At 38.5% G+C, this 12,446-nt stretch overlaps 1 protein-coding gene across 7 annotated transcripts in view; it reads right to left on the minus strand.

The window, feature by feature from the left end:
- LOC120303067 (sodium channel protein type 1 subunit alpha) overlaps window positions 1-12,446 on the minus strand; it is a 103,843-nt gene that overhangs the window by 64,775 nt on the left and 26,622 nt on the right. For all 7 annotated transcript variants that reach the window (XM_039332213.1, XM_039332209.1, XM_039332206.1 and 4 more), the window contains exon 2: window positions 4,699-5,014. In XM_039332213.1, coding sequence (XP_039188147.1) covers window positions 4,699-4,962 — 264 coding nt within the window. In that variant the 5' untranslated portion in view covers window positions 4,963-5,014. The remainder of the gene's footprint in view (window positions 1-4,698; window positions 5,015-12,446) is intronic.

The following is a 12,446-nucleotide window of genomic DNA, read 5'->3' on the forward strand; positions in this document are numbered from 1 at the left end:
CAAAGCCAAACTGGAGGTCTGAAAAATCCTACTTAATCTTTCTTTTCAGGTCAATGCAGAACTTTTACAAGAACTATTTAAGTAGTTGTTCAACTAGTTGCAAATTCACTGGATTGCAATAATCTCTTGCTCACATTTATTCATTTTATCCACAACAATATCATGCAACAATATGCAATATCATGACTACCAATTAACTTCAATTAAAATACACAGTGTTCCTTTTATTCACCAAACTAGTCGTTCCATTGGAGTACAGTTACTGACCTTATAACTTTACACAAACCCATACTGGCTCTTGGTAATGATAGTATTTGTTTCTGAGTGTCTGTAGACTATTCCATGTCAATCTATCTTTATTGATTCCTACACCAAGTTCCAAATTCACTTTTGAGTCAGCTTCTCTAGTTCCTTCCTTGATGGCCTTCGGTCAGCAGGCAAAACCTACTTTCTTTAGACAGACATTTAAGCTTCTTGCATTGATTATCAATTGTTCTTTGTTTAATTTTAGCAGTCTCTTGCTTTTATTTGGTCTTTGTGGGAAGTAATTTGTTTCTGGATAAAGTATTTTTATATATTTTAAATTTATGTTTAACAGCTATTAGACTCTTAGAGGGATATAGATGTAAACAACTACATAAACTTCACCTTTATATAAATAGCTTCAACATTTTAGGAATTGATTTAATGTGAAGATTTTACTTTTTAAAGGTTTACCTGGCTGTGTTACTCAAAATATAAAAAAGCAGCAGCCTCTAGTGCAGTAAACACATGGTTATTTTATGAGGAATTATATTGAAATAATGTAGTATCAAAAACCCATGGGGCACAGCCAATCTGGATTGGTCACCAGGATCAGAGGTTTGGTCTTCTGAGCTTACAGACTTTTGCTACAGGCCCATCTTCAGGCAACTTCTATCTCACCAGAATGTGAGAGAGAACAGTGGTAGTCTGTTTTCTGTAAACTAAGCCATGGATCTCTGGTGCTAAAAGTTTGTATCCAAACAATAAACTCTATGTGAGCTTCCAAAATTGAGAACCAAAGCATATGAAAGACATGTTCTTTATACAGAATAACTATTATCAGTAAATAATTTAGCTAAGTGGCCAAAAGAATCATAAAAATTGGATATTTTGAAAGTATGGTATGATCTGCATTAGGAGCAATGTATAGAATTAAATGGGGGCAGGTGGGTCAAGTGAAAGTCGCATCAAGAGATGGCCTCAACTTACATATACTTTAAGAATATGGATAAAAGTTAAGGTACGATGCAATGTACTGTATGTGACATTGCTGCACATTGCATCTAAAATAAACCCAGGTCAAGAGTTCACTTTTAATCCAAACTCATCTCCAAATAATTGGCACTTATATAAATGCCACCAGGGGTAGTTAATACTGGAAAATTCTAGATCAGATGAGCTTCCAGTCAAAGTATATCCCTTTCCTGATGGCCCTTGACTATCCCCACACCCATTTTTTGTGGCTGCTCAGCAAATATCCTCTCTTTCCTCTTCATGAGCCAATGAGCTCTCCTTTGACTGGAAGCCCCCAAAAAATCAACCACTCAGTTCCTATTTCCTTTTCCAGTTTTGTTTGATCCAGGGGACCCTAAAACCCAATGCTTCTCATTCTTGTCAGGGGTGAGCTGAAGCCTTTCTTTTTCATCCAGATTCCCACATAGCAATAGTAACAGCACTTAGACATACTGTATAAACTGCTTCACAGTCCTCTACAGTGCTTTAAGCGGTTTACAGGGTCAGCATATTGCCCCCAACAATCTGGTTCTTCATTTTATCGACCTCAGAAGGATGAAAGGCTGAGTTAACTTTGAGCTGGTGAGAATTAAATTCCTGGCAGTGGACAAAGTCAGCCTGCAATACAGGTAGTCCTCGACTTACGACCACAATTGAGCCCAAAATTTCTGGTGCTAAATGAGACATTTGTTAAGTGAGTTTTGCCCCATTTTACAACGTTACTGGTAACAATTGTTAAGTGAATCACTGCAGTTGTTAAAGTTAGCAATATGATTGTAAAGTGAATCCAGCTTCCCCATTGACTTTGCTTGTCAGAAGGTCGCAAAAGGTGATCACATGACTCCGGGACCCTACCACCGTCATAAGTATAAGCCAATTGCCAAGCGTCTGAATTTTGATTACGTGACCACGGGGATGCTGCAATGGTCTTAAGTGTGAGAAATGGTCATAAGTTACTTTTTTCAGTGTCGTTGTAACTTTGAACGGTCACTAAATGAACTGTTGTAAATCAAGGACTACCTGTACTGCATTCTAACCACTCCGACACCACAGCTCCAGACACTGCTCCAGACACTAAGACAGATCCTATGCATCCTCCAGACACTGAGAGAGAACCTACACAGGAGCACTTGTTGGCCTGAGGCAAAGATGTAGATGCTCTGGTTTCATGTAGAAATTAAACAGGAGGGAGAAGCACATGAAGTCCTATGTTAATCCACAGAGAAGAGGCGGTAGAATAGATCTCTCCTCCTCCGTACATACCAACTGAACTAATCCTGAAGGAAAGAGGAGAACCAGCATATAACTGTGCCTCTCATTCTTATCCCCTGAAGTCAGTCCAGACAGATACCATGGTCAATGATATCAAACACTGCTGAGAGATAAGAGTAAGGATGGATGCACTTCTCCCATCCCACTTCTGCAAGAGATCATTCCAAGCGAATGATGCCATTTCAGACCCATTTCAGATCTGAAACCCGACTGAAACTTTCAGATAATCCAGATAGGTCAAAAGTTATCTAAAATGGTTGGATCTAGCAATGGCATCTTGATGAGAGGATAAGATGTTCCCTCTTTCAGTAACAGTAGGACCACACCCACTCTCAAGGATGAATTCACTACCTTTGGTATGCAACTGCATATTGTCTCCCTGGAAAATTTAGCTAATCAGGAGGAACATGGATTCAATACGTAAGTGGCCATGGTAACAATTCCCTGACCTTGGCCTCTCTACAGGACCTGCCTCAAGTCAGAAGTCTAACCTGGAGTATATCTGACCTTATCTGACAGAAGCTTCATATATTCCTAAGAAAAACTTCAATTATTCTAAACAGGAATGATGGGCAGTTATCTGTAAATTCAATAAGGGTGGGAAAATATTGATGTTTTGCTGCCCTTAATATCATACGTTAGGTGTAGTGAGTACTGTCTAGTGGCTCTAACTCATGCTTGGTTGGGTTCACCCCTTATTCTCTGGTTCTCTAGGCATATATTCTCACACTTCATCTTTCTTAGCTTCTCAGTAATCCAAGGGCAGCTTTTGGGATCCTCAAAAGGAGAGAGCTGTGATCCAAAGCCCCAATAGACTTCTCATTCCAAGCAGCAACTATGGGTTGGGCCGAACTGTGCACCAGACTTCAAACTCACCCCCCAAACTCCCCTGAAATCCAGTAGGGTCTATTAGTTGTCTAGGATGGACCAATCAAATAGAGGAATCAATCCGAAAGTGCTCTGAAAACGATAAGGGAGTGAAGGTGATCTCCTCCAGTATCACACTACCTGTGTGACACAAAAAACATGTGACATGGCTGTGACACAAAAAAACAGATCTGGCACACAATCATCACTGCATTTTAGGCTTTTAATGACCTAGGTCAGCTGTATGATTAACATGGTGATCATGAATTCCCAAGCTATCTCAGACTCCAGCTCCAGGGAAGGAAAATTAAAGTTCCCTAGACTATAAGCCTGGGGAACTACACCACCAGCGCAGCCAATGGGCTCGGGCAGGGAGGCTACAACATTGCAGGGAGGCTGGTACAAGAACAACAATCCCATCTAATAGCAATAGCACTTAGACTTATATACTGCTTCACAGTGCTTCACAGCCCTATCTAAGCGATTTACAGAGTCAGCATATTCCCCCAACAATCTGGGTCCTCATTTTGCCAACCTTGGAAGGATGCAAGGCTGAATCAATCTTCAGCTGCTCAGAATCGAACTCCTTGAGGGAACAGTGAGTTAGCCTGCAGTGCTGCACCACTACATTCTAACCACTGCACCACCACGGCTCTAATGCCTGCAGTCCAAATTAACAACAAGATTTTGTATCTATTTATCTGTAGAGCAGCACCTCTTGGAATAACCCAAATGACCAGAGCTTATCCACCAGCACTGTCCTAAGGGTGAAGTACATTTCAGAGAGGGGATCTGCCCCAGATGCTCAGCCAGCTCTCAGTTAAGCACACCTAGTTGTTCTCTCATCCATGATCACAGATGAAAAAGGCCTTAGTACAAGCTGCTACTGAATGCCAGGTTGTTACTCTAGCAACTTTCTGTGTCAATCTCAGAACAGCACAGTAATCATCTTGCAGAAAGGACCAACTTCATTTATAAATAATCTACTATAAAACAGATTATAATTTTTGGACTCGTCTTCTAACATTACTCACACATTGTGATCTGTCTTTTAATTTTTCTTAGTCATCTTTGAAATATTCATTTTTAGTGATTTGTTAGGATCACTTTCCTATGCAGCACAAATAAAAAGTTATGCAGTATAACAGTTCTTCATATCCAAAAGTACAGATGTGTAGAGCTCTCAAAGGGAACCTTGTGCAAACTGTAGATTGTATATTGGCCAGAAAATCTGAAAGGGTGGCTATCCTACCCTCAATAGGAGAGAAAGAGGCAAGACAAATGATAATGTGAAATACTCACTTTTGTATTAACATAAAATGGATCCAGGTCTTCCAAGGGAGTAGCGACCATTCCAGGAGGGATGTCACCATAAATAAATGGCAGTGATTTGCCAGCCTCCAAGTCACTACTTGGTTTTGGCCCATTTTCGTCATTGTCTTTATGGTCTTGTTTGGACTGCTTGGCTTTTTCTGCAGCAATGCGTTGTTCGATAGCTGCAAGAGACTCTCTAGTGAAGTAGTGAAAGCTGTCCGGACCTGGTGGTACAAGCACTGGCTGCTCCATCTTGTCATCCTGCACATTTTAATTACTAGTTATTCTCTTGCATAAGGAAGTACTGAAGAAAAGAGAAAAACAAGAAAGATTAAAAACCGGATGTGACTAAGGAGTGAATCAATAAAAAACCCATCAATTCTTTATTAATATATGAAAAAAATAATTACATCTTTAGAGTAACAAAATGAAGACTTTAAATATTTACCTATTTACTTTTGATGGGAATTCTTATGGGCTGATAAGATTGTTAGCTGGTTTCCCCCCCCCTTCTTGGCAAACCTCTGTAGTTTTAATGGTGACCTAGCCAGTCAAAATTGATCAGAAAACATTTTTGTTGGCATGAAGGTTCAGGGACAGGAAGACATTATTTGCTGAATCTGTTTGACATGGAGCTGTCAAACAATACTAGGACTCTACCATGAGGCTTTTTAGAAGGCATTGGGGGGGGGATTTCCTAAAGGCAGTGGACAGTAGATATGAGCCTAGTCGCTTCTTGACTGTGCTTCTATCAAAGGGGCATTCTACAAGCTGAACATTTTTAAAACTGCAAGCAACGTGAAGGATTGTACTATCTGAGGATATTCAAATATGCTTTCACTGCAATCAGTATTTTATTAATTATAAAACACGAGAAAGTTATTCTAATATAGAAACCCAAAGGAAAGGACTAGTTAATTAAACCACAATTGTTAATTACAAAAAGGTTTCATTCAGCATTTTCTCCGTGCATTTATTTTGAGCAAGATTCATCTCAGATTTTCAGAATCAGGTCAGAAAGGGGGTGGGGGGGTGGGGGGTAGAAAATCCACTGGATGTTATATTCTCTATCTGAAGCTGTCATAAAAATATCAAGTTGATATATGGGAAAGAGCAGTCTGCAAGCAGGTGGTTTTATTTCTTTTAATGGATCTAATATACTATTTTGGAAATGTGCCTAAAAAGAATGTAACATATTACCATAAATACAGCATGTGGCCAAAGGTCAGTAAAGCCATGAGGTATGTGTGGAAGATAATAACTGATGGGAAGGACTAGCTTGCTCCACATCTTTTATGCTGGTGAATGGTTTCTTTAGTTTTGCAGATTTCAGAGGCTTAGTGGGTAGAAAGCAAAGATCTCCCCACCTCTAGAGAATAAAATTCTGTGACTGCTGTCTCATCATTGGCAGTCTGCCTTGAAGCAGGCTTGTGATTATTAGTGCCAGAGCACTTAGCCAGAAAAAGAAAAAATGAGGAATAGCAGAGAAGCACAAAATTGAACCTGGTCAGAAGAAAGGCTAGAGTTGAGAAAAGATACTGAAAGAGGCACATGAGCCCCAGAAGTAAATACATTCATTAAAAAAGCAAAACAGAAGGCAAAGCAGAGTAACAAGAGAAGGAAGAAGGAGTGGGTGGAGAAGGAGGAGGAAAAGGAAAATAAAGTAAAAAAAAAAACACCTTTTACAATTATGTAAGAGGAATAATTTTATTGATCTGATCTCTCTTTCAGTTGCCAGTATTTGGAGGCAAAGGAGAAAAAAACCCTTAATGGAAGCGGGAAAAGCCCTACGCTGCAAAAACAGCTAATGGATCCTTAATGCACTTGCAGAATAAATAAGGACTGGGTTTCAGAGGTCTCCCTTGACCGCATCTGTTAAATGGATGCATTTCAGTATAGCTCCAATTTAACATCTGAATACAGTAAACATTTAAAGGAGTATGAGGAATATTTCATTTAAATCACAATTTCATTTTTTTCAAATATTGTAACTATGAACCAATAAAGTATTAAATATAATCACAGTGGTCTGGAATGCCATGTATATTTTTTCACAGAACTGTAATAATTGATGGTTCTGTTTAATTGGCGATGTTTTGCATTGCCCTGTACATTTATTAATTAATGTCATTTTCAGCCTTCATACACAGAGCCTGCATTTGTTTCAGCATGGGACATACTATTATGAATGGAGCAAAGGTTGGATAATTAACTACAATATTGTAGTTTGATTTGATTTGATTTGTTTTACAAATCAAACCAACTAAGCAGAGGCATTCTGTAGAATAATTCTGTAATTTTGCAAACATTCCCTGGTAATGATACTAAAATAGTCGCCCCATATTTCTTAATGAACATTAAGTTATTAAAATATATTATTTTGTGGTTATTAATATCATTACTATTATTATAAATAATTTAAGAGTTCAGTTCATTATCAGATGATGAAAAATCCTAACTCTTAATTCTTGCTATTATATGAAAGGCTCACTTGGAACTTTTACTGGACAAATGAGTTATGTGTTCCCATTACCATGCAATTTGTTGCAGTCAGTCAGTGTTATAAAGCAAAATTGTGCAGTTGTTGATCCTGACCACATTCTCCAAAGGAATTAGCAGGGCCTTTAATCATAGTATGAACACACCTTGGCCACCTCCTGTTTGTTTGTTTGTTTAGCATCCCAATGATGTATTTTTGGGGGAGACAGTTTAAGTCATCCTGACATATTCCAGGTTTGATCCACTTTGACTCATGCAGCAAAACAAGGGAGATGGTACAGTCATCTGTTAAGACTCTCTCTCTCTCTCTCTCTCTCTCTCTCTCTCTCACACACACACACACACACACACAAAGCCCCATTCCAGCCTCATTGCACTAATTTCCACACAATTTCCTGCCAGCTGATAGCATCTAGAGAGCAGGAAAGCAGCACCCAGAGGATTTTATCAATTGCTTTGTTTAATATGTCCTGCATGAAGCAAAAACAAGACGTCACCATTCAGTAGCAAAACAAATGGTGAACAATACTAGCCGAATATAACTAGCAATGGAAAAGCAAATTTTGTGCCAGTGTACTTTTCTGCTAGAACAAGACCTGGTCCTTTTAACTTGGCAGTAAAGAAAGGCTTGTAGAAATGTCCAGCCCATACAGCTGTGCAAGACTAAAACTTCTGGCAGGTTTCTTGATGGTTTGTTTGAGGTCAACGTCAAATCTTGGAAATGGCAACAGGAATTCCCACCTCGTTTTTAATGAGTTAATTAAGGTGATGTTTCTTGGAATATTTTGAGATGCTTTATTCTAGATTTCTCCCATGGGGGCTAAACTATTGTCTGCAAGGTAAACTACCTACCAACTCATCTGCTATTTCTTCTTCTCGTTTCTTAATATCCAAATAACCCAATATCAAGATGGAAGTGAGCTCTAACTGAAATGGTAATATTGAAAATCTTAGAACAGTAATCTTGTCAAGTTCTGGGATAAGAACAAAAGCAGTACAGAGTTTATCACCCTCCAAACCCGTTGATGTTGAAGGAACCAAAAGTGGGGCTTGCCTGTTTACTGTAAACCAGCCACTTCCATTTTGATTCTCACCAATTTGTTGGACTTCAATTCCAACTCCAGGGATTATGGAATTCCCAGTGTTTCAACAAAACACAGGAGGATTGAAATTATTTTTTCCATCCTCTTAAATACCCAAAGTTAATATGGCTATTGATTATTCAAACCCTTTAACAATTCCACCAATTTTGCCTTGCCTTGCCTTGTAATAAACTATAGAGGAGCTAGAGAGCAATTATGGCAGAATTAGGTAAGGAAGGAGCACAGAATTTAGCTTTATGAATAACTGAGAATTTGAACCTGAAGGAAAAAAGATTGTTCCCAACATGACCTTCGTCCCCATGTATTTATTTATATATACTTATATTTTCCTTTAAATGATCCCAGGGTAAATGTAGTAAACTTTATTTTTCTGAAGTATAAGTATACAAGTTTATGTTGTTCATTTTGAGAGCAAGCAACTAAATTTCATTTTTAATGTGTGCCAATGTGCCCACAGTAAAAAAATGAAAATAAAGGTTATCTATCTATCTATCTATCCATCCATCCATCCATCCATCCATCCATCCATCCATCCATCCATCTTTCCTAAGTCTTGAAGTTCACTTTCTGATGGTATCTTATTAAGTCTACATTTTTTTCTTCTTCAAAGAAAAATCTGAGGGGCAGATGTTTCAAACATGACGTAGGATTTTATTTTATTTTGAATTTGTCATTGCCATGCCACATTTGAATAAAAATCTTGGTCTTCTCAAACATTTTAACTCAAGGAGGAAAACTTTGGAACAAATAGAAACTTTCTTCAGAAGTAAATAGCACTTTTAGTGCCCCCCTCCCATAGTACTAAAATACAGAACAGTATCTTACATTAAGCAATATTGTATTCCAGTCTCATTTGGGTTTCCTGCATTTGTTATTTAGATTTTTTTTAATTTGAAAAAGTAGTCATATTAATGGCAACTGAACATCTGATTTTAGCTGCTCTTCTGTTTTAGACTGGAAGTCCTTGATAGTACAGACCTATCTCTTTTCTCTATGTAGTTAGGTAAGTTTAAATTAAGTAGTAAAAACTTCCAAGCAGAGCAATGGACTGGTGCCATTTATTATTTTTACTTTTTCATAAAGCTTCTGAGTCCTATATGTGGATCTGAGATATTCCTGGAAATAAGGATGAGGCTGAAGGTTGACTCTTTATAGTAATAATGTTTTTTAAAGGAAACCATTAAATGGGAAATTGGCATGCTATAAAATAAGAAGCAATCTCTCATTCTCTTTCCCTCCCTCACTCAGTTTAAAATTTTAAAAAATGAAGTGGGGCAGGGAACCAAGGGGACATCTAAGTGGCATCACACTGGACTAGCTGTTATGTTTTTGAATTAGAATAGAATAGAGCTGGAAGGGACCTTGGAGGTCTTCTAGTCCAGCCCCCTGCTTGAGCAGCAGAACCTATACCATTTCAGAAAAGTGACTGTCTAGTCCAGTGATGGCGAACCTTTTAGAAACCGAGTGCCCAAACTGCAACCCAAAACCCACTTATATATCATTGAGTACTGGGTGGGCGTGGCTCATTGGATGTGGCCAATTGGGTGGGTGTGGCTGCAGTGGTAACGGCAGACTGGATGGGACTAAAAAATTCAATCAATCAATCAATTCCAACTTTCCGAGATCTTTTTTTTCCTGTAACAAGTTGAAATTGATTGATTGAACCTTTTTTTTTTTTTGCACACGGCAGCGGAGGCCTAAAGCGAAAAGGTTTTATAAAACCCAGCTGAAGGCCTAGGATGGGGGCGTCGGCACGGGTACCCACAGAGAGGGCTCTGCGTGCCACCTGTGGCATGTGTGCCATAAGTTCTCCACCATGGGTCTAGTCTCTTCTTACAAATCTCCAGTGATGGAGTGCCCACGATTTCTGAAGACAAGCTGTCCCACTGGTTAATTGTCCTCACTGTCACTGTTATGACTTCAATCTGATGCTGCTTCACTAAAAGGAGAAATATTGGCACTATAAGCCCCTGAAGATATTGTCCGGTTAGGCAAATAAGGGGGACTTATCTAACTGCAAAGAAAGCTCACAGTGAGGTAAGAAAGGGGCTCTTAAATTGTTTTTCAATGTTTGATTGCTTCTTGGGGAAAAACGGTAAGAGTATTAGGTATGTTTGCTACCCTGAGACAGACAGACAGATAAATAAATTTGGGGCTAATTTCTCTTTTAAAATTTATTTTATCAGTTGGCCCATGCTGCATTTTTAGCATGATACTTTGTATTCTGTTTTGTATTTTAACAGTACAATTATTAATTTTGTTTACTTTTTGAATTTTTATTTTGTCATGTTGCTTAGCTTTAATTGTAAAAAACGATATAGATGCCCATTTTGCCAATAAAGAATTGTATTTTAAGGAAGTCAACAGTCTTCCAAAGGGCATGTTCCTTGTAACCTATCACTTGGTAGATGCTCTGGAGCAGGAGAAATGTCCAGAAAAATAAAAACTATTTGCAGCACACTGCTCTTCTCTTCTTTTGCATGAAGCCCTTAAAATCAGGGAAAGATTTGGAAAGAATTGTAATTTAAAGGTAAAGTGAGCTTCAGAAGTAAAAGTCAGTTTTACAAAAATAAATAAAACTAAAGGACAGCTTTCTGAAATAAAGAACTGTCATTTATAATAAAGGATGTATGGTCACTGTAGTTATATATTTAAAAGATTAAATAAAAATATAATATTAACAACAGTAATATTTACTTATGTGGTAGATTACAAGAGCTTAAGTGACCTTCATTTCAATCTACTCAGTGATGGCAAACTTTTGAGCTCAGTTATGTCAGAAATTGAGAAAATGTCTAAGTTAACTCTGCTTCTCTCTCTCTCTCTCTCTCTCTCTCTCTCTCTCTCTCTCTCTCTCTCTCTCTCTCTCTCTCACACACACACACACACACACACACACACACACACACACCTGGACAAAAAAGGAAACAATTTTTTTAATTGTTTGAAATGGTGCAATACTTAGTCAAATGAATATTTTGCCCTTGCCCCAGGTTCCTCTCAGGAAAAAAAAAAAAAAAAGGCCTATCTGTGGCAGTGGTGAGTCACATGAGACCTTCACTCTGGAAACTTTGGAGAATGTTCTTGTGTGGCCTTGCAGCTTCTGAAAATGGAGGGAAGTTTCAGAGGCCGTGCAAGAGCATGACCCTCTTGGGTGACTTTCAGAGGGTCTACAGGCCTTACAAGAGCATGCCACATTCTTGTGAGGCTCAGAAAACTAAGGAAGAACAGGCATGCTGCCATGTCACCAAAAATAACATGGGGTGTCACCTGTGACATATGTCACAGATTCACCATCACCTAACTACTGCATCTTGAAAACATGTCACTCTGAAGCCTAAATGAGCTCAAATATGTTCAACATTTCACTTTTTTCTTGTATAAACTGCAATCCTATTTTTATACAAGCTGCAATCCTAAACAAATTTAGGAAGAAATTTCTCTTCATGAACTTTGTTTATACAATTACACAAACACACAAATGTCTGAATGCAGATAAAACAAATATGTAATAAAGTACACACACCAACTGTAATACAATGCAATATCTGAATCAGAACACAAATATCTCTTAAGGCAAAACAATTTTCTGGTCAATTTAAACACTTACAAAATGGCTACATCTTGTTTTCCAAAATTCAAGGGGAAAGAAAAGGTGATGGAAAGAAGGTGGCTAGAAAGGAAACACTGTCTATTCAAAACACTGCATTTTGCAGTGTTTAGCAAATCTAGATCGATGTTTCTCTATTTTGAAAATTTAAGATGTGAGAACTTCAACTCCAAGAATTCCCCAGGCAATATGCATATCCACACATTTTAAAGTTTACCAAAATTGAGAGGCCTTTTGATCCAGAGCTTAGAGCAGTGGTTCTCAACCTTTTTAATGCCGTGACCCCCAACCGGTCGTAAGTCGAGGACTACCCAACCGGTCGTAAGTCAAGGACTTTCCCTGTCCAGGAGCACCACGCATGCATGGTGCCGCCCCCTGCGCCGGCCGATATTCTATTCTATTCAAGAGAGTCTGTTCTATTGGCTTTCAAAAGCCAATAGAATAAAAGGGAGTAGCACAGCTAAGGAAAAGGGGGGAAAAATGGCGGACTGCGTTGTTTGGCGACCCCCGTGAAATGGTCGTTC

Source organism: Crotalus tigris, unplaced genomic scaffold, assembly GCF_016545835.1.
Source record: "Crotalus tigris isolate CLP2741 ecotype Arizona unplaced genomic scaffold, ASM1654583v1 scf7180000024454.734221, whole genome shotgun sequence".
In the NCBI taxonomy this organism is placed as follows: Eukaryota; Metazoa; Chordata; class Lepidosauria; order Squamata; family Viperidae; genus Crotalus; species Crotalus tigris.